Source organism: Neopsephotus bourkii, unplaced genomic scaffold (assembly GCF_033783945.1).
Source record: "Neopsephotus bourkii isolate Nb327-2 ecotype Australia unplaced genomic scaffold, CSIRO-AGI_Nbou_v1 NB_140, whole genome shotgun sequence".
Lineage (NCBI taxonomy): Eukaryota > Metazoa > Chordata > Aves > Psittaciformes > Psittacidae > Neopsephotus > Neopsephotus bourkii.
In genome coordinates this window covers 169,696-197,304 of record NW_026900657.1, presented here as the reverse complement: position 1 = coordinate 197,304, position 27,609 = coordinate 169,696, and the positions used below count along the sequence as shown (strand labels likewise).

The 27,609-nt window shown below is 43.6% G+C and overlaps 2 protein-coding genes across 4 annotated transcripts in view; both read right to left on the bottom strand.

The window, feature by feature from the left end:
• Positions 1–10,295, bottom strand: part of CLTC (clathrin heavy chain) — a 35,363-nt gene extending 25,068 nt beyond the window's left edge. Inside the window, exons 1-2 of one of the 2 annotated variants that reach the window (XM_061368307.1) lie at positions 10,021–10,295; positions 1,457–1,664 (exon numbers count right to left, since the gene is read on the bottom strand). In XM_061368307.1, coding sequence (XP_061224291.1) covers positions 1,457–1,664; positions 10,021–10,062 — 250 coding nt within the window. In that variant the 5' untranslated portion in view covers positions 10,063–10,295. The remainder of the gene's footprint in view (positions 1–1,456; positions 1,665–10,020) is intronic. The other variant, XM_061368318.1, reaches the window with a different exon arrangement.
• A 2,395-nt stretch (positions 10,296–12,690) lies between these two features.
• On the bottom strand, positions 12,691–27,231 carry DHX40 (DEAH-box helicase 40). Of its 2 annotated transcripts, none has more exons than XM_061368276.1 (17): positions 27,081–27,231; positions 26,280–26,425; positions 25,830–25,949; positions 24,413–24,643; positions 24,163–24,229; positions 23,462–23,593; positions 21,974–22,073; positions 21,446–21,532; positions 20,773–20,955; positions 20,145–20,225; positions 19,276–19,433; positions 17,020–17,134; positions 16,624–16,732; positions 16,210–16,304; positions 15,609–15,678; positions 15,003–15,231; positions 12,691–13,191 (listed from the first exon to the last, which is right to left on the bottom strand). In XM_061368276.1, exons 1-17 carry the CDS (start codon positions 27,217–27,219, stop codon positions 13,052–13,054), a joined length of 2,202 nt encoding a protein of 733 aa, XP_061224260.1. In that variant the 5' UTR covers positions 27,220–27,231; the 3' UTR covers positions 12,691–13,051. The 2 variants fall into 2 exon arrangements, with proteins under 2 accessions (XP_061224260.1, XP_061224265.1); XM_061368281.1 differs by having other exon boundaries at positions 12,691–13,188.
• Positions 27,232–27,609: the final 378 nt, after the last annotated feature.

Sequence of the window (27,609 nt, the reverse complement as noted above, 5' to 3'; positions counted from 1 at the left end):
GTGGCATATAAGAAATTATTTTTTCCTGTTGAGAAGATAACGAAGGTTCTGACCAACTTCTAGTTTTAGGAGACAGCTATTTAAGCACATGCTCCTGTAGCCCAAGGTGAATATAAAAGACCATGTGAAACTAGGTGTAGGTCAGAATTTCTGCTGCAGTTACTAACTGTGCTTGGCTAGATGAAGTCACAGTGCCATACAAGCAAGTGCCTTCAGTCACCAAGGATTAGTTTAGTTAGAAGACATTATTAGTTCTGCTATTGACCCAAGATGCAGAGCCAGAAGTTTCTCCAGGGCTTGGAGAAGGCTGTCTAACAGTGTTACTCAGGCTACAGGCTAGCAGTTTATTTCTATATCTAGTACAGCTGGACCTCCAGAGTGAAGGGAAATGACATTCAGAGAACACGTATTCTATATGCTATACAAGGTATAAGAGACAAAATTTAGACTAAGTCAAAAGGGTCAGTCCTGATTGTAAAAAGCTTAAGATCAAGATCCCAATAGCTTAAGTACACTCTGAATCTTAAGGATTTCCTTGTTTGGGAGGGCATGAAAAGCCTCTGCATTTTACGCTTTCAGTTGCTTAACCACCACTGTTCAGCCATGTGCACCATAGATTTGAGCCATTTTATTCTGCTTCTTCTTGTCATAAGACACAAAAGGAACTAGTATAGTCAATCGAAATAACTCACCATCTGCACACACAAGAAAGCATTAAAGTCGTGACAAAACAGTAGCACAGTTAAGTCAAACTTAGACAACACTGAATACATATATATCTTTTCATTAACAATACATGCATTTCTAGAGTGACAGTATTTAAGGCTTTCTGGGGAGAGACTGAGATTTCTACAGACTCCAGAGGAATGCTTGTTCTCTGTACTACCAGAGATAGCAAGTTAGCTGACCTTGTGCTTTATCCAGCACACAAGTCTTTCCTGCATAGTTTAACTCCTCTTAGCACTGACTGATATAATAAATATGCAGACCGGTACACCAGCCTCTTTCAGCAAGGCCAGACTAAGGCCTTCAGGAATAGTTCCCCTCCTCCCCAGTCTTAGTCTTCCTCTCTCTAAAGAGAGGCTTAGTTGACAGACCTTATACACTTAGGAGATCAGCTCTCACGTCCCTCTAGTATAATTCCAGAACTGAAGATTCCTTAAAGCCTACACATCCCTTCCAGCTCTCCCTGCGCAGAAGCTGTAAGCGTTCCGACCAAAGCAACAAACCCTCATCCTAATGATAAGCAAATACCAGAAAACTTCAACTGAAGCTTACTGCCTAGCTGTCTTCAGAGTAACTTAAAACAATTTAAACCTGAGCTCCCACTAAGCTGTGGAGAAGCAGTAAGGGATCCTCCCACATAAATTGCCTGAGACACTCAATCATAAACTAGTCTTGCAGAAAGCTCTGCATCCATTTCAAGTATTTCTTTATCAAGACTTCCATACCATACCTTTTAATGCAATGACTTTACTTGCAGGGTTCATGATAGCACTGTCAGCTGAAATTGGTCTTCGGATGGGGTTGCTGGGGTCATTCATGTCAATGATCACCACTTGAGCCTGTTCTCCTACTTTCTCTCTTATGCAGATGAATTTGTCAGACTCCATTGTCAGAGTGCTGAACCCAATGTTTGCTGGGTTGATGCCCAAATTTTGGAGCTGGAAGAGAAAAAAAAAAAGGCTTAGCATTATGTTACTGCTTCAGTACAGCTTATGAACAGCTTTTGTAAAAGCCCCAAGAGACACAAGGCTTCATGCATCTTTTCCTGACAATAAAATCACACTACGTAAAATGGCAGGCACACAAATTCTTGTGCATCTTCAATTAAGCCCAGAAATCTTCCTGAAGAAGCCCTTCAGCATTCAAATGCTTGATGTCTTGTCTTCAAGGTCCATTTACAACTTACTGTTTTGATAACTCAACTTTTGGGCCCCTCATATGGTTTAAGGCACAATGAGCTTGCCTATCCATGGTAGCTGTGCTAGAGTTGCACTACTTCAGTAGTCACTCTCACCAGCTTTTCCTCCAGAGTCCTAACTTACTCCATTGAGCTTGGCAGCTCTCACTGTTTCAAGCTTAACGTCACATGTGAGGCGAATGAGCTTTATCCTTGTGGAGTTAAAAAAAGCTACCTGTGTAGCAATTAGCCTAGTCCTGTCTAGCAGCAAGGCTGTATACCACCCAGGAGGCAGAGCTAACCTGACATGGATATTATTGAAATTAGAAATGGCTCATGCACAATCATGCTTTACACAGAAGATACCAGTAAACCACCTCCTTTTCTGCTGAACCAGTCTGCTTCTGTAAGGCTTTAGATGCATCCCTTTTACTTATGTTTTAGTACAGCTTGCAGTAAAACACAGTTTAGGCAGGAACCCTTCATCACATTTTTAACAGGCTAGTGTGTTCAGATGTCAGCAGTGAAACAGTTTATTCCATGTTTAACAGTGCAAATGCAGAACAGTTCACTGCACATCCAGATACCCCACTTCTGGGAAGATATACCTTAAAAACTCAAGCTCGGTTTTCTACTGCTGCAGGAAGTATCACTTTAATACTTCAGATATTTTTCTCTCTGGGAAACAACTTCAAGCCCAGGGTCTCCCAAGAAGGGCCAGACCTTCAAAGCCATTTTAGTGTTATTGTACTAGCTTGGAGCAAAACACTAAGCTCTTATCAGCCGTGCTCTGTGCAAGCTCTGAGGTGACCACGCCTCAGCTGCCCTGTTCTGCCTACTCCCAGCTTCCGATAAAGAGGGTGTTTTACTACACTTCCTCTGTGCCGTGGCTCTTAGGCAGCACACCCAGTGAACAGAACAAGCTTCACAAAGAGCACTCCAAAGTATGACCTGTACCACATAGTGGATCAAGACAGCTAGATCTTGGTACAGTTTAAAGCTGAGACTCTAAAGCAAATCAGTTTAAACTCCTTGGGTTTGCTGAAGGAGAGAATTTCTAGACGATTCAGCCTTTGTGTATGGTTCTTTGGTAACACTGCATTTAAGTTCTTTCTCCTGAAGGGCACTATTTCACTGAAGCTACTTTGCTCTTAAGTGAGAACTTCACCATTTGAAGCTCTTCAGTCAGGTTTGAACAACAGCAAAACTACATTCAGGGTCTCTAACGTTTAAGGGTTCAGTTCACAACTAACTCACAGAACTTAAGGTCATCCAGCTTTTCTTTTTCAAAAGATTTTGAGATAAGACTATAAGCAGAACAGATTTAAATGTAGTTCTTGAAATCAGACATCAAGCTAGTTACCACAACTGACTAGCCATTCTTCCACATCAGAATATCTACACTTCCTGTGACTTAACACAGTGAATGGCTTCATTCAGAAGCAGCTCATTTCACATCTATCCACCTGACAGTAACGCCAAGAAACTTTCAGGTGAAAGACAGTGTTTTATCAGCTCTTCCAAGAGAAGACTATTAACGCTACAGCTATTTAAAAGGATAGTGTTCTCTAGCATTTGTAGATCAGCCAGGCAGGGCTATATGCAACCCAGTCAAACCCTTCAGGAGAGAAGGTCTGAGGATGCAAGAGTTTCATCTCATAGAGCGGGAGAGACTTATTAGGATGTGGTGTTTATTTTTGCTAGGGCTGCAGGCATAACAAGTGCTCACTTACCAAGTATCCAGTTTCCTCATAACTGGTAGAGGAGGGTAGTTTCAGAGTGCCAAGTACTCCCTCCACTTGGCAGAAACTCACAACACTATGCAAACAAACATTGTGGACAGAACAAATCAAAGCAGCCAGTCCTAGCAGAAGGCAGGCCTCTTTGGGAAGGCCTAGACATAACCTCCGAATCAAAGTTGCTTAAGTATTGTAAGACAGATTTATTTTAATCATGATCAAACTGCCATCTGAGGTATCCAACCCTAGTCAGTAGTGGAAGAGGGACCTAAACTTAAAATGGACAGCATTTTCAGAGGCTAGATATTTCTTTGAAAAGATTTACTCAGTTGGCACTGGAGCTCTGAAGAAAGCTTGGAGAAGCTTTCTTATGGAGGCAAGACCATTAGTGAGGTCTTTAAGTACACAAGCTCTTTCTGCTAACATCTCATCTTTTAACCTCAACAGATCCAAGCATATGAATCAAGTTGCTTCAAACACGAGGCAGGAAGTTGACTTGATCCATGACAATCCCTGCATTTGATTACACAAGAGCTCAATAGCCAAGAGTGGCACTTGCTTTGCTCAGCTGATAAAGCTAATGGTAACTTGTCCTGACTGCACTCTGATCTGATGCTCAGAACTCATGTGAGTATAGACCATTCCCAGAAGTATAGGTTCTTTTCTCCCCACCCCCCCCCAGGCTAAAGTTCAGGAGTGTTTATAAAGCTAAGCAAACAGAGGAGTACGATTACTATCAGGAAATGTGACATGCTTTTATTATGAAAATGTCAGTACTACTCCACAGACAATCTCCTGAGTTTGCACTACAACTGAGAGTACAGGGCTTTATGGCAGATTTTTTACCTCTTCTCCTCTGACCACAAAGGGAAAACACACCAAACATTTAATATTGCATTCATTTAGGTCCACCACCTTTCACCAGCTCATAAGCAACTACAAAAGACTGGGGAAGAAAAACAAGGAATCGTAAAATACTCCTACATTATACTATGAAAACCACTTACTTGGCTTTCAAGCAGATACAAAAGCAGAACTTGCTATCTGTGCTTGGGCAATCAGTTTACAATGCAAGTTAGTTTACACTAGCATCTGTTAGAAAGTTCAGTGATACCAGTCTCCTGAAAGCATGTTGAGAAGAAAGTGTTCTATGAGTTAGCTGCTCCATTAGAGTGGAACCACAAAACAGGTTGCCAGAGACAGCAGCATCTCTTCAGCAGATGTCACCCTGAAGGGCTCATCTAACCCAAGACTGGATATTTCAGTCAATTGCAGGCTGCACTGAATCATCACATTCTGTGATGGCATTTATCTCAACAGCATTGAGACATGAATCATTGTAACATAGTAAGTGAAAGCCTGATTAGCAAAATCGTTTTTTCTCTGGAAGATGATTCAAATATGTTCTTGGTAATATATTCAGAGAAGTTGTCCTATTACATACATATTTGACACCAAACTGCATGGGAAAACTGCTGACAAGAGTCTCTTTGTTGACCTCTTCCTGGAACATTTGCTTTTTGTGACAGTTTGCTTAGCTGTCAAATAATTTCTCCTTGCCTACAAGGAAGGGCACGGAACTGCTGAGTACGCGTTTCACCTCGATTCTCACACTCAACAGGATATAACCACCATTCCTGTAGCCACAAGCAGCTGCTTAGTCTCTGCCCAGAGACTCCTTATCTACATGCAGCTAGAAATCACATAGCTGGAAAATGACAGTCAACAGAAAAGTGCCCATGAGAAGCACAGAGCTCCACGATGTACACTGAGTCACATTAGCTCTATTGCAAGACCACGCTTTGTCCAGTTTTGACTGAACAAAGCAGACACCTGGCTACATCGCAGCCATTCATTTAGTTCCATATGTGAAAATTAGCAAAGCAAGCATGCCACACGAGATCTGTATAAGCACTCATCTGTTTGAGCTACCCCAAACAGATCAGTGTAACATGAGCCCCACAGCCAGTCAATGGCTCCAAAGTACCTCAAGCTTACCAGTACAGGGTTAGTGTTTGTAACAGGCTAGGAAGTTATGTTTTCAACAGATAAGAGACCTCTATAATGTTCAAGAATTCTTCTATATCCTTCCTATTTTCTGCCTCACCCTCAATGGGCTGAGGTAGCCATCCGGTCTCAGCAGCCACAGGCAAGCCGTGCTGTGATCATTGCAGCTACAAGCCACTTGAGTGCAGAACCCCTGGCTTTGGTTCAGCCACCCCAGCACAAAGTGCTAATGAGCACCCCCACCTAGACAAGCAGGCCTCTTGACTTCAGCACCTGCTGTGAGGGACATACCAAGAAGAACAGCTTCTAAATCACTTAATTAATTGTTCCTATCCAATTAGTTCACACACACAGAGCTCAAGGCACCTTGATTCTTTACAGCGTTCTTTGTTACAGATTCTCCCTCTGCAAGAACAGTCCAAGCTCACTGGTTTTAGGAATTCGGATCCACTAAGGCGAAGAAGGCAAGAACCCCACCAAAATAGCATTCAGCACAGCAGGCATTTGATTCCTGACCGAAATTACTAACAAAAGACTTAACTGCTTCAAGCTAATACTGTTATAGTAGAGATTTAGTGGTTTAGGATATATTAAACAGTCTCACTGCCAGCAAAATACATGGAAGTACTTTGTTGTTTGTCAGTGCTAGAGTGAAGTAGCAAAATTCTAAGTTTTATTATACCATGCTATCCAGTTTTATTCAGTTAGTTCTTCGCCATAGCTAGCTATGGTTCCAAGAGCCATCCAAATACCACCACACTAGATCAGCACAGATGCCGTTCACGTTTGTGCCATTAATGACCAATAGGTACAAGAACCCTATTCTTACATAAAAGAGGAGCTCTGTCTCAGGATCAGTGCACAGCCTCAGCTGACAGGTTTCCATATCACCTGGACAAGTCTACAATTTTCTTTTAAATACACTGAGGTTCAGAGGAGCACTCATTAATGCCTGAAGTCACACCAGTAGAGCAGTGTGCCTGGCCCAAGGTCAATTTTTACGTATTTTAGGATAGTGGGGTAAACTAATTTGCAATTACAGTCTGTCACTTGCTAACTAGTCTGGCTCCTTCTCGCTCACCAGGAACTTGCTATCTTAGAACAGCTCTGTGCACCTATTACAGTAAGCAGCTGTGTTTTACTTTCACCCTCAAGTACACAGAGTCAGCAACTTACGGAATGCATAAAACCTGGGTATGAGAAACCAGATTTGCAGTCACTGGACATACTGAACTCTGATCTCCCACTACATACCCCTTGAACTGTTTCCTCATGGCTGACTGAAAAAAGTAGCACTATCAAGCTTTATAACATGAGTCCAGTAGTTCTGATAGCACAGGAATCGAGTTTCTCCTTGGAAACTCCCAAGGAGAAGGTTTCTCCACAGTGCATTGTTGATATTCTTCTGGGCAAGGCAGGCATCTACAATAGACAATACACAGATAACATCCTGCACATCTGCAACTACGGAGATTTCAGAGCTATGTAATGGGACAAACAAAACCTGAAGCCTGACTACACATTTTGTTCTCAGACTTCACTTGGGAAATACTCGGAAAGCTTACTTAACCCTAGTAAGCTAAATACTTGCCACATCTTACTTGCCCAAACTAGACCTTTAGCTCAAATTGCAGGCACAAAGCATGCTGTACTGCGTACCCAGGAGACAAGACATTCAGGAGCACCACAGTGCAGGGCTTCTGGAGCCTTTACCTCTTCATTCCCCTACCACCCAGCCAACAGATTGACAGAAACAGACAACACCAGTGCACCTTGAGCAGTGCAACATGGAGTGCAACTGGGTTCAAGCTGGAGATCAGGACAAGCTTTGTACATAGTTACATGACTATGTTCTGACCTGCAGTAGTGGATCCATGGAGAATTAGTATCTTACCACATGTACTGCTGACTGCCAGTCTTCCAAATCAATTAAAAGCACCTTTCAATAGTGGCCTAACAAGAACTTTCTCCTTCATACCCATCACCTGCCTTTTTATGAGTATGGCTCCAGTCGGATACCTTGTCTTTTGCTAAGCATCAACTACAAGCTTGAAAGTGTTGCACAACACCTGTATGACAGGTTTCCTAGACAATGTAGGTCAGGCACAGTTCAAGAAATTTTGAGTCCATGAGGATCTCCTATGAACAGCCTGGGAGGCTAAAGGAGCTCTGGATAGCAAGAATGCAGTAACATCCATGTTGCTCCTCTCAACATTTATTCCAACACTAAGTCAGAAGTTTCAGGATGAAAGTAGCATCTCTGAGTAGTCAAGTTCCTCTGAATTTTTTCAATGAAATAAAATGAGGAAGTTCAGCAGCTGCAGCAAGCTGAAGGGTTCTGGGCAACATGCATGCAAGAGCATACAGACAGCTAGCCACCAAACCTTACCAGCTTATACATGCAGCTGTAAAAGATACTGGTGAAGCCAGTGCTCTATACTAAATAGGAACAGGGGAAGAAATACAAATAAATGGATAAATCGGCCTTTAGTCAGAATAGTCACGTTCTACAACAGTGCTGGCCCTACCAGTACTTGTGGAGTGAAGCAGATAAGTTTCATTATGTAATAGTGCTCATGTCATTAGAGACCTGGTAGTGGGTCACATGCAAGGCTTGTATCTTAAATTATGCATCATAGATGCATTCCTACAATACTTTATTAAGAGCTGGGCTACCCCGAGGGATGAGTTTCACCCAAGTATACTGAGCCTTCTCAACACCTGGTTCTAGGCCATACCACTACCAGGAGAGAATGCTTGCTCAGATCTGAAGCTCTGGCCAACTCATGGCTGCTCCCTAAAGAAGAGTCTAGGGCTACATCTAAGCTGTGAATTCTGGGCTGGTTTTAAACTGACACTGAAATAAAAATCACCAAATGCTCAACAGTTACTTAGCTAGATAAAAACCAATCACAGCAGCATTCTTAAAATCTAAAAATAGCACTATGGACAGTGGGAATTTACACAGCAAAGTATTCTGCAATTGTTCCTTTAACAAGGTGTCTATGAATTAAATCCTTTCCATCTGGGTTAGAAAAAGGTCACTATAAACACACAGAGCCATCACTGTGTTAGTGCCCACCACAGTCCTCATTAGTTAAGCACAAACTGCATACAGACACCAGCACCAGAGGACCCTGCCTAGGTAGGTCCAGGTAACTTTTATTAGACAGCTTCTCAAAAAACACTCCTCAGTACTGAAGCCAAGCTTAACACCATCACAGCTACAGCAACTGCAGACAAGAAGCACAGCTCTAATACTTCACCCTATAGGCTTGTCAGATAGGAAGTCACATTGCACAACTGGATCTTGCTTCCAGACCCCTCCCTGTGCTCCAGCTTCACCCACAGCCATTAAAGGTGTGTGCTCATACGAGACGATAATCTTGCATTCCTACAGCAGAGTGAGTTTAGATTTGTTACTAGCACCTTTAGGCAGCTGTGTTAAACTAAAGGCCATCACATGGAAATAGCCTATTAGAATGTGTTTATGGTTTAATGATGCCCAAATGCAGCCTTTGTTGGAGGCCAGCAGGCACTAGACAGAAGGTGCAGACTTGGCACTTGGGTGCCTGCACTGCCACAGCTGTACTGTAGGGAAGCCCGCAGTAGCTTTCACGTTTCACTGCAATACATGTTTTTTCTTCACGGAAGATGTCATTACAAGTCAGAGCATCGATAAAATGATTTATTAGGTCCTTACAAGAACCCCTACCCTCATTAGAAAATACTGAATCAAGTAAACCCGGAGCCAGCTTGGTCACCCCGTTAATCCCCCCGCCCTGCGCATCCCCTGCCGAAGCGAGAGTCCCGCTCGCCGTGCTCCGGAGGAGAGGGGCTCTCTCCTCGGAAGCGAAGAGGAACCAGCCGCACTCTCCCCTCCCACCGCCGCACCGCCCAGCAAGTGCTACCGTGGGCATGGCGCCAGCCTCGCCTACACCACCGGTACGGACGCACTCCACCAACCGACCGTGGGAGACCAGGCGGGGACCGGGCAAGGGCAGGATGCCCGACGGCAGGACCCGCACCTCAAGCCCCTCACAGCCTCCCGGTTGTCCAAGAGCCCCGCGGCGTCCCAGCCTTTCCCCTCCGGCCCAGGCCCTCCCGGGGACAGCAGCGGGCGAGCTGGAAGGTGCCCTTCGGGACGGCGCGGTGAGCAGCCGGCGGCGGTAAAGAGCTACACGAGCCAGACACCGGCAAGGCCCGCGGGAGGGCGGCCGCCCCGACGCCGGAGAGGCCCGGACCGCCCCACCGGCCACCAAAAAGGAATCGCAGACAGGCCCAGGACCTCTCGCCCAGGCACCGTCTCCGGGCAACTCCTCCATCTGAGTGAGCGGCCCGCCCCAGCACCCGAGGCCCCTCCGCGCCCACCTGGAGATGCTCCTGGAAGCGGATCGGCAGGATCTGGGCCATGGCGGCGGCAGCAGGCTGGGGCTCCAGTCCGAGGCCGGACCGGAGTCGCAGCTCAGTGGGGTCCGGGCGGCGCGGGGAAGCGGGGCCGCAATGGCGGAAAGAGACGTGAAGAGCTGCGGCGATACGGAAGCTGCCCCCGCCGGCGGAAGGATACCTCCGCGGAAGGAAGAAGGCTTCCCTCACCTGCCGGGAGCGGCCTTAACTGCACAGGCCAGGCGGAGGGATCACGGCGGGCAGCGTGACTCGTACGCTGCGGGACCAATGGGAGCGGCGGAAGGATCCGCCACCGGAAAGAACTACTTCTGCACTCGTCGCTCCTCCCTCCGCAGCCTTTTTTTTTGCCACATCATGCGACCGGGGTGCGTTACGTCACTTCCGCTCCGCGCGTCTCGCGCCGGCAGATCACGTGCCGGGGGACAGCGCGGCCGGGCAAGGTGACTCGCCCGGGAAGGGGAGGGGAGGAAGGACCGAGGTTACCATGGAGACGGGCGGGACCGGCCCGCACGCCCTGGCAGCGGGACCGGGGCGGGACGCGATGGATCCCGCCCCGCCGGGGCCTGCCCCTTCCCCCCCCGGCCCCCTCAGCAAGGGCCGCGGTCGTCGGCTCCGTGGGCTGCTGTCGCGCCGCACCCAGCACCCCTCGGGGGCGGGGGCGTGAGGAGTTCCGTGCTCTGCACTATAACTCTTATTTAGAAAAGAAAACAGCAAGCATAAGCCAGCACCGACCTTCCCTAGGGCTGCTGCAGGCCCTGGAACCCAAAGATAGATGGCCTAAAAGCCTTCCCATATAGAACATCATGAACACGTACAGTACTGTAATGAAACTCAAAGCTTTCCTCCTGTGTTTACCTTGCACTGTTACTCCAGCCCATGGAAGAATTCTGCCCAAGGACTGCAGCATTCCAAGCTTTACCAAGGGATTGCATGTGCTAGAAGGCATGGCCACCCCAGCAGGGCTCACCAGGCTCTGCTTATTTTGCAATCTCATGGTTATTTCCTCAGACCATTTTTGCTTTGCCTGAATTCACAATTTCAGAGCCTCTGAGCAGCCCTGGAAGGGGGAGGGGAACCTCCCTCCAAATAAGTGGAAAAAAAAACCCAAACAAACCAAAACCAACCAAAAATTAGGATCTGCCAAGAGATGCACAGCCCCAAGCAAGAGTGGGCATTCCAGCTCCTGAACTCAGACACCGGGTGGAGTGCGGATGCCATCTGACTTGCTAGGGGCTACACCATTGCAAATATAAATAAACAGCACAGAAAAGAGCTGGCTTCTCAAATGCTGAGCCTGAGCAATAGCACGAAAGAACAAACCCCTTTTCCATTTGAACCTGGATAAAGAGCCTGATGGAAGAGGAACTGTAAACATGCCACTTCCTACAGAGCTTGATCGCAACCAGGAATAATTGATTCACACATCCCCTTAGGAAACAGAAGGGCATTAACCTCCCTGCTGCTTCTATGCTCTGAAACACAGAGCAGCCGCTGGCATTGGTGTTTGCTCCTCCCATGGCCGTTGACAATTGCGGTGTTGCTCAAGTTGAGCCTCTTAGCTGACAGCAGCACTTGACCCTGCAGGGAACTGGCAGTAAACGCTGCAGCCTCTCCAGCTCTTGGAGTTGTGAATCACACCTTCTTCACGGGGTTTGGCAAGTACACAGACCAGCCCCTGCTTTTTCATTTTAATAGGCACAACCACAGAAAGAGGAACAATTACCAGATCTACCTTCCCTGTGAAGAATAATATTATATACCCCAGAAGAGAATCCCAAGGTGGTTCTAGAGTTTATGATCAACTACAGCCTGCACAATACAGAGGTGGAATGCTTAATGTTTTACACCAAATGCTAAGGCTTACTTACGACTTCAGCAGTGTAAGCTAGTTACCTGAAAAGCAATTAAAGGTGACAAACAGTGCACACAAATGAGGCATGAAAAACAACAGTATGTTTTTCCAGGTTCTTTGAAACTCTTGCATAAAATGTGAATTAGTACAAATAGAAAAATAGCAAGACAAGCTCCACGCCAGAGCACTGGAACATTTTAAGATTAAGGTGACCTCTTTACTGAGAAGGAAACAAATTTTATGATGACAAAGCAACACAGCTATTCATTTTTTATATACCTGAATTGAGGAATAAAGCTTAAGTATTTCCCTGGGTATTTTCTACACATTTGAAAATACACATTCTACACATCTTCAGACCAAAATGCACACATTTTAAAAACATCAGTCATCAAATTCATAAAAACAGCCTACTGGGCAGCAGGCCTGCAGGACCAAGTACTGGATTGACTGCTGGGTTGTTGTGGGGCTTTTTGCCAAATGGAAAACACACAGTGCTAAGTCATCCCTGACAAAAATTATGCATTGTCAGCAAGAATGTGAAAACATGTACAAAAGATACTTTGCATTCAAAGACACCTTCACCCAGAAGCATCACTGTGCATGGTACAGCACAGTACAGAGTAGGAACAACACTGTCTGCAAGAGAGAACATTGGTGGCAAATGTCCTTTTGAATTCAGATCCTGACAGTTCTATCATTAAAAGAGCACTTCACACACTGCTCAGGAAAACGTGTAGGAGCATGAAGACTGTATAGCCACAATCATACAAAGTAAAATGTTTAAACCTCTAAGAAAATTTTATTATTAACAGCAATGAGACCACCAAGACCTTTCTAAGTCAATTCAATACTACAGAACTGGCCCCATACTAAGTACCAGGTCTTCACTCCCATTGAGGGAATGGGCAATTGAGGCCACTAACTCATTGCCAGTGACATGTAGCAAGAAAATTCACGTTAGTAATTCTTCCTTGCTGGATGCAGCAAAGGAAGATTGTGTTTTATGCTTCGGCACTCAAACTTACCACAAAGCAGAAGCTTTCCCTCAGTCTGGTTAGACGTTTTGCATTATGCAAACGTACCCAAAACAACTGCACCAAACTGCTTTTCCTCCTAGTGGGAGCAGAGCAAACACAATTATTACCCCATTTCTTTCAATGGGCCACTTAAACCCTGGGCTTTTTGCTGCTTTCTCTCAAGGTAGCGAGCTCGGGCATCTGATATTGACTGATCATCATTCCTTCTCTCCATCTTCTTTACAGAGTTGTCCATAACTCCTTCTGGAGGGAGAGGAAAGAGAGAAATACACTCTTCTGTGTCAAAAAAGTCCCCAGCATTACAATTCCTACTATCTGTAAAATACCCCAAGCCCCCCAACAGAGTCTCCTATGTTTTTCAAGTCCCAGTCAGTCATTTCAATGAATTCGAGAGAGGGCAGACGGTACCTCAGTGGGAAAGGGAAAAAAGTGAAAAATAAATTCATTCCTTAATTCCCATGGCAGTTTGCAGCTGGGCTCATCTCATCCCCAAACAGATCTCTTGCTTTCTATTGAAAGAAATACAATGCATCTTGTGTCCTAAGCACCTGTTTCTCCTCTAAATTTCTTATCTCAGACTGATGTTTAAGCAGGAGAAAGACAGCACTATCTGTATAAATTTACAGAGGTAGGAGGAAGGGAGAGGATAAGATACAGATAAAGGAGTGGGAAAAGCCAGTACTCCAGATCATACAACATTACAAACGCACTCCCCCTGAGCTGAGACCTTGGGAGTGCTTCTCCCAGAAGAAAAGCAGGAAATATTTCAAGTTAAAAATAAAATCTACAATAATAATAATACTAAAAAAATATCATTCAAAGACTCTGAGTGCATAAATACTGTGTGACTGAAGCAGTCACTGCAGCCTGTTCCCAAGGCTCTGGGGTTGGGCACTATTTCTTCAATACGAGGAAGGAGCTTTAATCAGCATTCATTATTGGAGTATTTGTAATTATTCTGTCTTGGAGTCAAGTAATAATTCAGCTCATGCTACAGCCCTTCCTTCCACTGGGCACTACCGAAGCCTTTGTCAGCTATTCAGCCACCTATCTATAACAAAGCTCCCAGAAATACAACATCTGTAAAGTCAATACTAAGCTCAAATTAATTTACAATTGCCTAATGAAGTGAAAAAGTTAAGGGGGAACAAAAAGAACAAACCTCAGCTCCTTGGGCTTTAGCAAAATAGATGAGGTTCCTCTGCATTATCCAATACTACAGATATACTTCCAGAAAAATTATAAACAAATCCAATTCATGCTTTTAGCATTTAAAATAGTTGTTTGATACAATAATGCAGGACAGAAAGAGACAGTGGGCTGAGCACAGGAGTCTACATTTTTTGTATTGTTAAGAAAACAAGAGGATTTCTACAGCCAGTGCCTGTACTGTACAATAAATCAATGTTTTGAAAGGGTCATCTCAGGAGTAAAGAGGCCCTTTGAATACTTGGCTGCCTGGTGAAACCTGCTGACAGAAGAATTCAAAGAATGTCAAGCAGCCACATCAGTTAGCAGGCATCAGTTTTAATTAAAACTGACTATTTATGGCATTAAGTTCCTTCTCAGAATGAGACTTTCACCAAAATGTGACACTTTTCTCCATGTTTTTTGTTTGGTGGGGGTTTGGGGTTGTTTGTTTTTTTTCTTCCTGCCACCACCCTATAGCCCTTAGAACTTCTCTCTCTCAGGACCGTATTATTTTGGGTATCTATGGCTAGATACCCTTCACGAACTTAAATAATGGTCACGCTCAAAATGCTATTCAACTCTGTGTTAAAGTTTTGCTCCTGTCAGCTACAGTAAACCAAAAGAAAGGGGGAGCATGATAAGAACCAGTAAGCAAACACCACTATATCCTGCACTGCAGAGGCAGGGAAATAAGGATTGCAGAGCTGTAGTAAGACATGAAAACAGCTAGATCTACACATTATCAAATATGTTAAGTACATCCAGATTAATACTGAATGCATTCAGTAGCATAATATACACACACGTCCAAAACAACCAAGGAAACTATACATGCCATAGCTATGGAGTAGTAGTGCGCTTACCATACTGCCTCTTAAGGTCCTCCTTGTTTTTCCACTTGGTTATTTCCTCTTCAGTTACTTCTTCCCGTGCCACACTGCTCAGTTCATATGCATCAATCTGATGCAGTCTGGGCAACAAGTCTTTGACCCATTCATAGCGAACAGGACATACTGTCCGGACATAGATTTTGGATGTCACTGTGACATCATGGAAGATGATCCACTCGAGGAGAGTCTCCTGGTTGTACAGCTGAAAAATTAAAAGATTATTTCAGAACTGGTAAAAGAACTTTTATTTCTAAAGCATACTCCATAGGAGTATCTTCTAATGCAGATGCAAAAATGAGAGAAAGCTGATGTTACCCTAAACGTTCAGACAAGGAAATTAAGGCATATAGACTTCCTTAAAATTGCTCAGGAATTCCAAAGAGCCAGAGAAAAAAACTTCAGCATGTCACACTCATTTCATAAGCCAAACATTTATTAAATTTGAAGAAGTGAACACTCATGCTTCTCCTGGCCTTAAGTCAGGACAAACCAAACAAAAGAGCAAGTGTTCACAGGGACCTGTCTCTTAATCCTTTTATAGAACTTTTCCCATTTTGTTAACAAACTTTGGTAACTTACTGTAGATGAAGGATGGATATACACTACGCTGCCATGTCCATCCATTGTGCAGAATGTCTTGGCTGCAGATCTGAAAGGTTTGGGGAAAAAAAAAATAAAAATGATGAAACGTGATTAGACAGCAGCACTAAACTAAGCAAATCAGCAGCAGTATAGAAGAAAATACTCAAATATATAAGCAGAGAAAGATCCTTCCAGAATTAAACTGAAAAATAAAAAAAGAGAGAAATAAAATGTAACTGTCAAATTTACTGCAGAAACATTTCAACATAACGCAATAATAAACACGGTTTGCGATTGAGACTGGAATTGACAGCCATGATAACTGGAGATTTCCAAGACCTTTAGTTTCATATCTGGAACTACTCATCACCTTGCAGGCTCATTTCACAGACAGAAAAAAATACTATTCCAAGAATGTAATGAGAGTGAAAACAGTGTACCCACCAGGCATCTAGCCCTGTGCAGAAACACCACCTTCAGCTGCAATTGCTGCTTTTAACATCACACAGCTTTACTGTTCTGTTTCAGTATGCAGGTACACCTTTAAAGAATATGCGTAGTATCTTTTCCACTCAATTCTCCAAACTTCATTACTTACCTCCTAGCTACATTGATAAAGTATCCTGCACACAGACATCTTCTTAGTATTTCAGTTTTGGAACCTTCAAATGTCTCTTTAGGGAAGTCTGGCAGCTATGTAAACAAAAAATGTGAATTAGGATCTTTCCTAAAGAAAAAGTGGCTATACTCCTTCCATCCCATGGATTTTAAACTTTGGATTTCTCACCATACAGAAACCACATGGAAAGGAAAACAACCCTCTTCTTGCTTGTTACCAGCATCATATCTGTTAGTTACAGAAGCTACAAGAAGGATGCTCTAATAAATATTTAAGTGGATTAGTTTCTACTGGAGAAAGACTTCAACCATCTGGCAAAGACTCAGTAGTCCAGTACATGTCTTAAATATAAACTTATAACTCAGTGATATTAAAAAAAAAATCAATTTTTACCTGTTTCAGTTTACTGATTATTTCCCGAAGCTGTTTTTCCACACTAAAAGCAGATTTTAAAGCTCTCCAATGGATCCAGTATTTCTGGCACCAAGCCGAAGGAGACTTGCTGAGAAGAGAAATATTTGTATTATAAAGAAGCCCTTTGTCAGCTGCAGGCAGAAAGTTGCCTCTATTTTTGTTACGGTCTTACAAAGAAGGCAATTTACACAGCTAGATACTTTGTTCGTTTAAATAATAAGTGTCTTGACATAAATTACAGATCACAATAACAAATAAATCTGCAATTAGGTATGAGTACATATACGTGCACGTATAAAATATATCTAAAAACCATCAGCAGCTGGGAGTAATGAGCAATGCATAAACCACCTAATATAAGGGATCATGTTATACCTTGCTTTGCACTGTTCAAAAATATTTAAGAGGGTTGCAAAGTCATTGCATCCTCCCACTTGTGAGGAAAGTTCCTGGTGTTGAAGCTCAGCCTCCTTTTGTTTCTGAGGATCACCTAAGGAAGTAAGTTACATCTCATGTTAGCGAAGTAATTTTTATTTATCACCCTTACTTCATTTTCTATTAGCATTCCTCCAAAGTGTGTTTGACAGCCTTGGCTCTTTTCATGTTATTTTCGTATCTGTCTCTCCTCTGCAGCTGCATTTACAGTTCCTCCTACTACTACTACTGAACAAGAACAGGTATATGCTAATCTGTGACTAATTTCATCACTCAGCACTAGAGATGAAGAATTCCAGTCTCTTAGAAAGAAACATTCTATGTATTTCTCTCTTACAATCAATTCAGATGTTGGCATGGAAAGATGTCAGAACAGTGACCTGAAACAAACAGCTCACAGGGGTCAAGTGAAAGTTTTGTCCTGAGAGAAAAACAAGACTGTTACACCATTGAAACCACCCCAAAGCACAATCTGATTTATCTGTCCTCATACTCAAGTGACACAGTAACGGAAATCTTCAGTAAATAAGACACTATTAAAAATGCAATCTGTGAATTTAGTGGGAATTTACCTTCACTAAATACTGGGAATGTACCAGGCAAAAGCAACATTTCCAAAGTGTTACTTCAAGTTTTAAATACCCAGAGAATTTTGTCCCCAGAACAACCCATTCCTCTTAGCAGAGGGATATGGCTACGAAGGCAAATGCATCCTTTGCTGCTCTCCTGCAGACAATGCCAGAAGTTTGTGGGTATTAAAAATAACACCAACAAATTAAGAAAGCCTTTTCATATATATAGTGCACATGAGCAAGTGCCTTCAGGATGGGAGTCTCTGTGTCTGTGTCCTAATGTACGGGGTTGCTGGAGAGTAACAAGCATGCTGTGTGTTAGCTAGCTGAACAGATAACAAGGGCATACTGCCAGATGGAGGATGGGAAAGCAAATGCACATTTGTGGGAATGGCAAAGACCCCAGAGCAGAATCCAGGCTATCAGTACTGTCAGCAGTGTCTTTAGCTGTTGCACTAATGGGCACAGTTAATAGACTACAGAGATAACTGGACAAAAGCCAATGAATGACTAGAAAGGACAAAGGTCTCCCACAAAGGCTATGCTACCTGTAAGGACTATATGTAGCACATTGAAGGGGAAAGAAGGAGGCAGACAGTAAGGGAAAGAAGGTAGGAAGGAGGAACTAAGAGAGTGAGTTTAGTGCTAGTGAGAGGTGCTAGCTTGGAACCAGAGCAGAATTACATTTTCCATCTAGAAAAACACTGAAAATTGAGTCAGTGTTGAGCCTCTCACGGTAACTTCACAGGATCATTTGGTTAAACAGAGTTATTGAACAGAGAAGTCAATTCAGAGGCAGCAACCCCATTTGTTAAGAATTAATCAGTCCTGTTGTCTGTACTTAAACCAACAGCAAAACATCTGCTGTAGTGCAGTTTGGATTTCTGGAGGGGTTTGGTGGGGCTTTTTGGTGGGGTTTTGGGGTGGTATTTTTTGGTTGGTGCTTTTTTGGTTGTTTTTTTTTGAGGATATATCTTTCTCTCCTGTGACACAGTTCCCCCCCTTACAACCTCTCAGCAATCCATTCACCCATATGTTGCTTTACAGCTCACAGCCTTAAGACAAATGCAATCCAATTCCATGCTATTTTGAAGTCATAGGAACAGCTGTTGTCCAGTTCCTAGTGTCCAATGTGCCCTGACTCCAAGACTACAGAAAGCTATAAAAGCATTCAGTCAAAGTACCATTATGTGTTTGTCCTAATCTTACCATTCTTCTCTACAGACCTGCTACAATGTACATGGGAGACAAGGCACTACACTTGAGGACACTTCCTCACACTGTAACATGTTTTTTAAAGCATTCATTTAATGTCTCTCACCAGTGTTGGGCCCAGCTGAGACACACTTGCTCCTTGGCAGGAGTATCCTTACACTGAAGTAAAGGCTTATGCTACCATTGTTCAATATACAGAATCAGTACCTGCTTTATAACCTAGAGATACACCCATAAGATACTGTGGCCTCACAAACTATTAGCACCAAAAAACACCAAGGGCGAAGCTGCAGGTCTCCCGGTGAAGCAAGTGTGCTGCCTGACCATTGCCTGGTTGGACAGAGATGTCCCTGTCCAAGCAGAATTCCCCCCCAACCAAGGCTGTGCTTTGGGATAAGGGGCTCCCTACCTGGACGAATAAAGACATTTTCCACAGACAACATGGCTGCTATGGGAAGCAGCAGGTCTTCACAGTCAAGAGAAGCAGCTTTTATGACAGCACAGGTCAGGTTGGGAGGGAGGGGAAACTGCACCAGGAATTCACCCAGTCTTGTCACATGGCCTCTCCTTATCCCAGGAAAAAAAAAAAAGATTCAAATACCAAATTCAACAAAACTGTGTTTAAACTTAACTCAGAACATGCACACACAATGCCAGCCACCATATACTGATAAAGAGCACGAAAGAAGCATTTCCCTCTGGACTGTTGCAACACCACAGTCTGTGTGTGCCTAGGTAGGTGCTGGAGACATGAACCAAATGTCACTAGCAGAAGAATGTTTCACCTTTCTCCAGCTTCCTTATACCTGCTCCATGGCAGGCAAACCCAGCTCTGTAAGTTTATCAGATGCTTAAGATTAAGAGGGGTTTAATTTATTTATTTATTTATTTCCCCAAAAAGAATTCCTGGAAGCTGAAGTTAAGATCTCACTTCCTGTCCTGTGCTCTTGGATGGGCTTCACAGCTACTGCCTAAGTACCTTCATCACAACAGTCTGGGATCTGCTGTCAGGAGCTACAGCACACAGAGCTGAGGTAATTTGTCTGAGGTCACTCAGGAACTCCGGGACAATGTGGAGAAATTATTCCATACCTCCCCAGTCCTAAGCCAGACTCTAACCCTAATTTTACAGGCAGTATATTAAAACAGAGTTGTTAACTTCCTGGTCTAATAAGGAAACATATTCTACTGCTGGGGGAAGTACTTTAATCCACATGAACAACTCCCTAACACCAGTTAAACCATTATATTCTTGTAGAGACTACACCCCTTTTTTACCTGTCAATAGCATCACACTGGTAAAGTTCTTTGAGAGCTTCTAAAATATGCCTTTCTTCAGGGCAGTCCAAATAGGGAAATCTATAGTAAAAAGTAAGATTAAAAAACAGAAAATAAAAAAATTCACTGTTCAGACTCAGAAAAGCTTTGTTAGTTTTCATATTTCTTAAAATACTGTTTTAAACTTCCAGTACAGGTTTGTGACCCAAGTACACATGAGCATCTTCAGCATATGGGCATGTAACTACACGTACAGCCTCAAGCTAAAGAATTACAATGACAAATCCCAGCATGGCACTTGCAAAGATGAAATTCATTCTCTGCATGTGTATGATTCTAAAATTAAACAATTCCACACAGATTAAGCTTTTGGGATATAAAACATGGGTATTTTAAAGGAACACTAGTAACTATTTAATTTTGGAGAGAAGGAGCTAGTTTTAGCAGAACCTCAAACTCAGGATCCAATCTGGCACTAATGACTGGGGAGAACAGCAGAAAAGCTGATTGTATCCAAGTGCCACAGTTGGCCAGAGACAATCCTGCCTCCTGCCAACAGGCTGCTGGAGCCTGTGCTGCCTTGCTGCTGACAGGAAGAAAATGTTAATCCCCCCTCCATGGAGGTTACCTTATGACATCATGCACAGAAAGGCACTTCAAGGTCAGGATGACAGATGTCAGACTGGTTCTCTTGATCTCTGGCACAGTGTGGTCAGGCATGCACTGCTCCCAGAATTCTCTGCTGTAGAGCCGATAGCTCTTTCCAGATGATGTCCTGCCAGCTCGGCCAGCTCGTTGTTTTGCTTCGCTCCTTCCAAACAGAAAAGCAGGGGAAAAAAACCCAAACTCTTGATCCCTTCTGTTATTATCCAAAGCAGCACACTGTAACTATGATAAACTAATAGCAATTTCTTTACTTGTAGATGGAAGATATATTACACTGTGCAGCAACTGAGAACTCCAGCTACACAAGAACTAGCAGCATGAAGAAGCACTTCTGTACAAGGAAGGTTTTTTTAAGCTTCTCTGAATCAGACTGTTGTATTCAGCAAACAGAGGATAACGTGTGAGTCACTGTTCAGACTACAGACAATACATTGTCAATTCCTTCTTACTGCGTGTAACTTACAGAAAGTTTTGTGTCCTGAACCACTTTCTGCTTAGCAGCAAACAAGAAGGCTTTAAATTATGGAGCCTCAAAGCCACCCCACACCTCTTTTTTATTTTAAACATCATCCAACACACTGTATTGTCAGAGCAACTCCGAGAAGCACCAAACATGTGACCTTTCTAAAACTTACTTTGAAATGGGAACCACCTCCAGCATATCCAAGCCAACTCGGGGGTTATGATTCAACTGCTTCACAAATCCACTATCTACTACATATCTGAAAAAGATTCATACTCTGTCAGAGGAAAAAACAGGTCTCAGGAGACAGACAGGTAACTGCCACATGTATGTAATCAAAGCAAGAACACTTTTACCCTACAACTGCTGCAAACAGGTCATTGCACTTTGCTGTTCAGCTGCAGTCCTGCAACGGTTCAGTCTGTAGGATATTACAAATAACACCTCCCAGCACCCAATGAGACTATGTTCATTTAAAGGAGCTGAGATTTGGTTTCATATTAGGGTCCAAAAAACTTAGTCATCTGTAAGACTACATAATACTATCAAGGGTTTTATTATTCACTACATAAACAAAAAAAGGTCACAGGTAATCATTGGGCAGGTGTAGTAGTGGAAGGAATTCAGACACATCTTTTCAAATTTAGTAGAACTTTCTGAATTCCCTGTTACAGCTTTTAGGAAGAACAGGAAATGGTACCTGACTCCTTCAATCGTCAGAGATGTTGCAGCAATGTTTGTCGATACCACACATTTTCTAATGGCTCTGGGAGCTGGCAAAAATATTCTTTTCTGTTGATCTAAAATGACAGTTGGTCAGTGAAAGAATGTTACATTATAATGTGCTGATTTCAAACCATATCTCCAACGCTCTGCAAACTCAAATGCTTAGTGAACGTCAGCTGAATGAAATCAGAAAGTGAATCACGTAACATTCTAAAATACAGATTTGGCTCTACTTTAGCATATACCAGAAATCAAAGAATATCTTCTTTACTGCTTGCAAAAAAAAAAAAAAAATCAAGATTTTGAGATCAAAAAAGGCCAACTCTCCTGGGTATTTCCTAACCCAGAGCTAGGAAAAACAAACAAGATGGTCTTAATCGAATTTTCACAAAGGATTTTAAAGTTTTTAACAATCAGAGCAAGTGATGGTGAAGATTTGGTTAAACCCTCCATGTTTCCAGCAAGTCTTATTTTAACATGTAACAAAGCTGCATGTGCAGTTTCTATTAATTCACTTGCCTTTCCAAAGAACAAAAAAGGGGAAGTGGAAATTCAGCTTTCCCCTGAAATTTTCTCACTCACAATACTTGAAACATATAAAAAACTCTTTAATTAAAAATTTCTCTTTTGCATCTAAAAATATTCAAATACAACAGCCTCTTAGAAACTGCCACTAAAGCAAGCAAAATATCACTCTCAGTCAGGAATCCAACACCTATCATGGAGTAAGGAAGAAGCTCTACCTTTCTCTTATGCAACTTTTCATTTTGCTCATTCAAGAAGGTAAAAGTTTTGCTCCCTCTCTGCTGATCATTACCAGTTTTTTTCCCTCTCAGCAGTACTTCCACATGGAAACTATTGTCCTGCTCTTCTGAACACTTATTCAACCCCTTGGCATTCTACATACCACACCCACACATTTAAACACCACACTAAAGTTCATCTGAAAACACAGTATCTGTGTTCAGTAAAGGTCAAAAGGCCTTTAACTCTTTGAAACCAACTGTGGTATTGCTGCCAAATAAAACAGACCCATTCTGATAACCTGTACTTTCTTGTACTGTGTGACACGCAACTACTTCTATCTTCCCTTACAGGTCTACTCTTAAGACAAAAAACCTAGTGGTAATATCTTTTCCATGTAAAATAAAATGTGCCTAAATAAGACATCTGAAATTTTAGTTACACAATATAGCCTTTCTAAGCTGGAGATCTCAATGACACTTCCAGTGGACATGAATTTTATGTGGAGGATTCTGTGCCAGTACACAGAAGGCTGAAGTTTGATAAGTTTATGAACATGACAAAAAAAACCCTTAGTGCTACAGTATTGTAACAAATGGGTTAATGAATGCCATTTTTTTCCAATTACAAAACAAATACTTTATTAGGATACTATTTATAACAACTCTTGCAGTTAACATTTATGGATATCAAGTTCCATATGATGTCATACACTGACCTGTTGACATTGACCCATATAATGGTAAGATAAGCAGGCCTTCAATAGATGGATCGTGTACTTCATACCGGTAATCAATACATTCTGCTTTCTTGAAAAGTAAGTCACAAGCTCTTTCTATCTCTATTTGACCTAAAAAACATACAAGAGCATTAAAACGCTTTATGTAGCTGCAACTCTGCCTTCCTAGTTTGCAGCATTGTGAAACAAGATTGTTTTGCCAATGTTACAAGAATCATCAATACAATAACAAGAAGGAAGGACTATTTATGAGAGTTAGATAAGGAGGTGACATCCAGTCTTACCATAGTACCTCTCAACAAGGCTTTTCCTTAAAAGGTGAATGAGTAAGTGCCTGGCCCATACACTGATGTAGGGCTTTGCAGCTAAAGAAATTTTCCCTTCCTGAATTAGCAAGAAAATAAGGTAGACAACATGGACAACACAGAGGAAATTTGGCATAAGAAGAAAGGATTTTTAAGCTAATGTCTTACCTGATCTCATAGACATGGATATACCTAAACATGCTCTGAAAACTGTCACTTCATAGGACTCTGTGTGCCAATCTGCAACTTTCCCTTCTCTGCTTACTGCTCTGCAACAAACTAGACAGTAATTGGAAGGACTGTCTTTTTGGTTTTTGCTGGCAGTGTCATGCTTCACCTGGAAAAGCCATCAGTTGTTGAAAGAAAAATTCTCACCTGTCAGAAAAACCAAGATGTCACCTTCTGGTTCATTTAAGTGGATATCCAATGCCACATTTACAGCCTGAAACAACAAATAAGTCAGTAACAGCTGGAATCTCACTCTAGAACTCACAGAACTAATTCCTTCCTGTACCTGCAGAGATGCTAAGAACACAGCCATATACCAGCTAATTCTTGCGGTCTTTCACATATGATAACCATACCAGAAGAACACAACACAGAAACAAAGTAAACCAGGCCATACCTCTGTCACATATGCCTGGCTGCCAGTGTTCCGGGGGCTGAGCAGATTGCAGAATATTGACTTGACAGGATAACTTCTTCCTGGAATATGCAGCACTGAACAGTGTCCAAAGAATTCCGAGAGCTTGTCTACCTCCAGGGTGGCTGACATCACCACCACCTTCATTGCCATCTTCCTGTCTGGTGGCTTCTTCTGTAGAAATAGTTTCTTCAGCAAACCAAATAAAATATCCTGACAGAAAACCAGAAATAACTTCTGTTAGTGCCCCAGTTTACTTAGAAGTGCCTGATGAACTTGGAAAGGACTGATTTTATCCTGCTAGTATAGCGAACACAGAAAATCACATTTGCAGGGCTTAAGCACTCAGAAGAATACATACACGTCCCCTGGCTGTCTTGTAAGCACGCAAGAATATGATTTTTTATCAGCTCTTCTCACTCCCTATAAACACAATGAGTGCAACTTAAAATCCTCTGGTTTTCATTTTTATACTCTCACACTCAAGCCATTTGCAAGCAGTTACCTAAGATCCATTTTAAAAAGTCATCACCTCTGTCCAGCGTACGTTAGCTGACTGAGTGTGCACCCTCCTTTGATGGATTATTTATTGTTATGACTTCACCAAGTCTGTTTTACTCTGCAATGCTCTGGATTAAAAATCTTAGATACAGGTGAAGGAGCAGCAACTTCTTACATCGCCCTAGCTCAGCTACTTGCAATACCCTCAGATGCTTGAGGACAGAACTGGGATTCAGAAAGCATCTTCCTTTTTTCCCCAGCTGGACTGGCAGATTATTTGCTGAACTGGTAGGCTGTTTGACCCACAACATAATCTACTGAGGTCTGAGTGACTTGAGTCTCACTTCAATTGCCACAGAAGGGTTAGAGTGACATTTGATAGCTTTTGGTACTTAGGTCAGTCTAGACACTTCCATGAACCCGAAAGCCTTAATCTCTTTGCACAGGCACATACACACCCTAAGAAACATTAGGCCTTACAGTGATAGAGATGTTTTAGGGGTTTGTTAGTTTGTGTGTGGCTTGGGGTGTTTTATACTAGGATTCTAGAAAATTTGTGTTCACTGTGCTGGCTTCAAATTCTTGGAAATTTGGGGAAAGTATCCAACAGTCAACCAAGTTTTTACTGCTTTCAAATGCAACAAGAACTACAACAATCCCAACAGGATTACACAACTCATCTTATTTTCAGATTATGCAGCATGTAATAAACAGAGAACACAGCAGTAATTCCATAGTCTTAGGACAGCAAAGTTTAAAGCAAATCCATGTGAAGTCAGCCAAGGTCCTTTCCAACCCAAATTATTCTATCATTCTGTGACTGTGCAGAAGTGAAAGAAGGGTATAAAGAGACCTGAGTAAAAGAGAGAGTAACAGACAGACATAAGGTGACACTCACAGTGCTGAGGCTCCGCTCATGGGCTTCATCCAAAATGATGACACTGTACTTGCTAAGAAGGGGGTCTACCAGTATTTGCCTCAGTAAGCAGCCATCTGTCATATACTTGATGGCAGTATCCTGAAAGGTTTAATCAGACATTCAGTTGTTATCCTGAATTTTTACTTCCAAGCAAACACTTCTACAGAGATCACACACTTGTCCACAACATACACGGAGATCACAGGTGTCTGGAAATGTTTTACTTGTAATGTGTTCAAAAAATTAAATCAGATGAGTTACATAATATATATAACCGCAGCTTTCCCATAGTTTGGACAGATGGCTTCTCAAGGCTGAGACCTTCTGTGTGCAAAGCCCCACGAGAGGTAACAGGGCTGTATCACTCCATACCTATGCTACAGCCACTGACCCCACCATGACAACAGGGCCAGGAACACAGAGCCCTACCTTGCTGGTGCAGTCATCAAAGCGGACCTGGTACCCAACGACACTGCCCAGCGAACAGCCCATCTCCTCGGCCACCCGCTGTGCCACTGAGATGGTGGCAACACGTCGGGGCTGGGTGACACCAATGGCTCCATGCTTGGCAAGGCCTATGGGAGAAATGGGGAGAACAGGGACACCGAGTAGTGCTGCTCAGAGTCTGTTTATACACAAGCACCAACATAATACATATATGGTCTGAGTTTCTTTGTTTAAAGGCTTTAATCTATCATAGAATCCCAGCCTGGTTTGGGTTGGAAGGGACCTTACAGCTGTTCCACTTCCAACCCCTGCCACAGGCAGGGACCCCTTCCGCTAGAGCAGCTTGCTCCAAGCCCCTGTGTCCAACCTGGCCTTGAGCACTGCCAGGGATGGGGCAGCCACAGCTTCTCTGGGCACCCTGGGCCAGCGCCTCAGCACCCTCCCAGGGAAGAGTTTCTGCCTTAGATGTAATCTAAATGTACCCCATCAGCTTTTAGCCATTCCCACTGCTGTATCACTACGTCTTCTTGTCCCAAGCCCCTCTCCAGGTTTCCTGCAGCCCCTTCAGGACCTGAAGCTGCTCTAAGGTCTCCCCTTAAGGAGCCTTCCCTTCTCCAGGATGCACAACCCCAATCAAGTCACCTCCTGTCAACACGCCACGGGGAGAGGCCGCGCCCCCGCGATGTGACACGCGCGTTATCCGCGGCTATCTGTGCCCATTCCGGGGCCGAGGCCGCAGAGCCGAGGGGGCTCTTAAGGGCTTCCCCTCTCCGCGGCCGTTACCTGCCTCGAAGAGGTACTTGGGTAGCTGCGTGCTCTTGCCGCTGCCCGTCTCGCCGGTGACGATGAGGAAGGGCTTTTCCTTCACGGCCTCCACCAGTTCCCGGCGGTACCTGCAGATGGGCAAGCTGCCTGCCGCCATGGCGGCTGCGGGGGCTCCAGGGAGCCCCGCGGCCCCCCGGCCCGGAAACACACCCGGAAGCGGAGCCGGCCCGCACGTGATGACATCACTACCTGCGCAGCCGCATAACGCCTCCTCCTTAAGCCCGCCCCACGAAGCCACGCCCCTCAATGGGGCACGCCTCCTGCTCCGTGGCGGGGGCGCACAGTCGGTGTCCCGCGCTTTTAGCCAAAATCGTCGTTATTTTCCCCCAAATCTGCTGCGGTTTTTCACAATGGGACTTGCTCCTTTCTGAGGGACGTTGCCCATGCAAGGAAGCCGGAGGCACCTTTCTTCCGGGCTGCCTCTGGCTCGCCCAAGCCCAGCGCCTCAGCCCCTCCAGGCCTGGTGCAGTTGAGCCGCGGTGTAAAA

Bases quoted from the DNA above. Each gene is read 5' to 3' on its own strand.
- DHX40 (XM_061368276.1), bottom strand. From the start codon at position 27,219: ATGGCGGCAGGCAGCTTGCCCATCTGCAGGTACCGCCGGGAACTGGTG. The intron at 24,230-24,412 runs GTATGGCCTGGT...TTGTTGTTTCAG, and splicing joins GCCAGGCATATGTGACAGAG to GCTGTAAATGTGGCATTGGA. The intron at 16,733-17,019 runs GTATAACATGAT...TTCTCTTCTCAG, and splicing joins TTTGAACAGTGCAAAGCAAG to CAAGTCTCCTTCGGCTTGGT.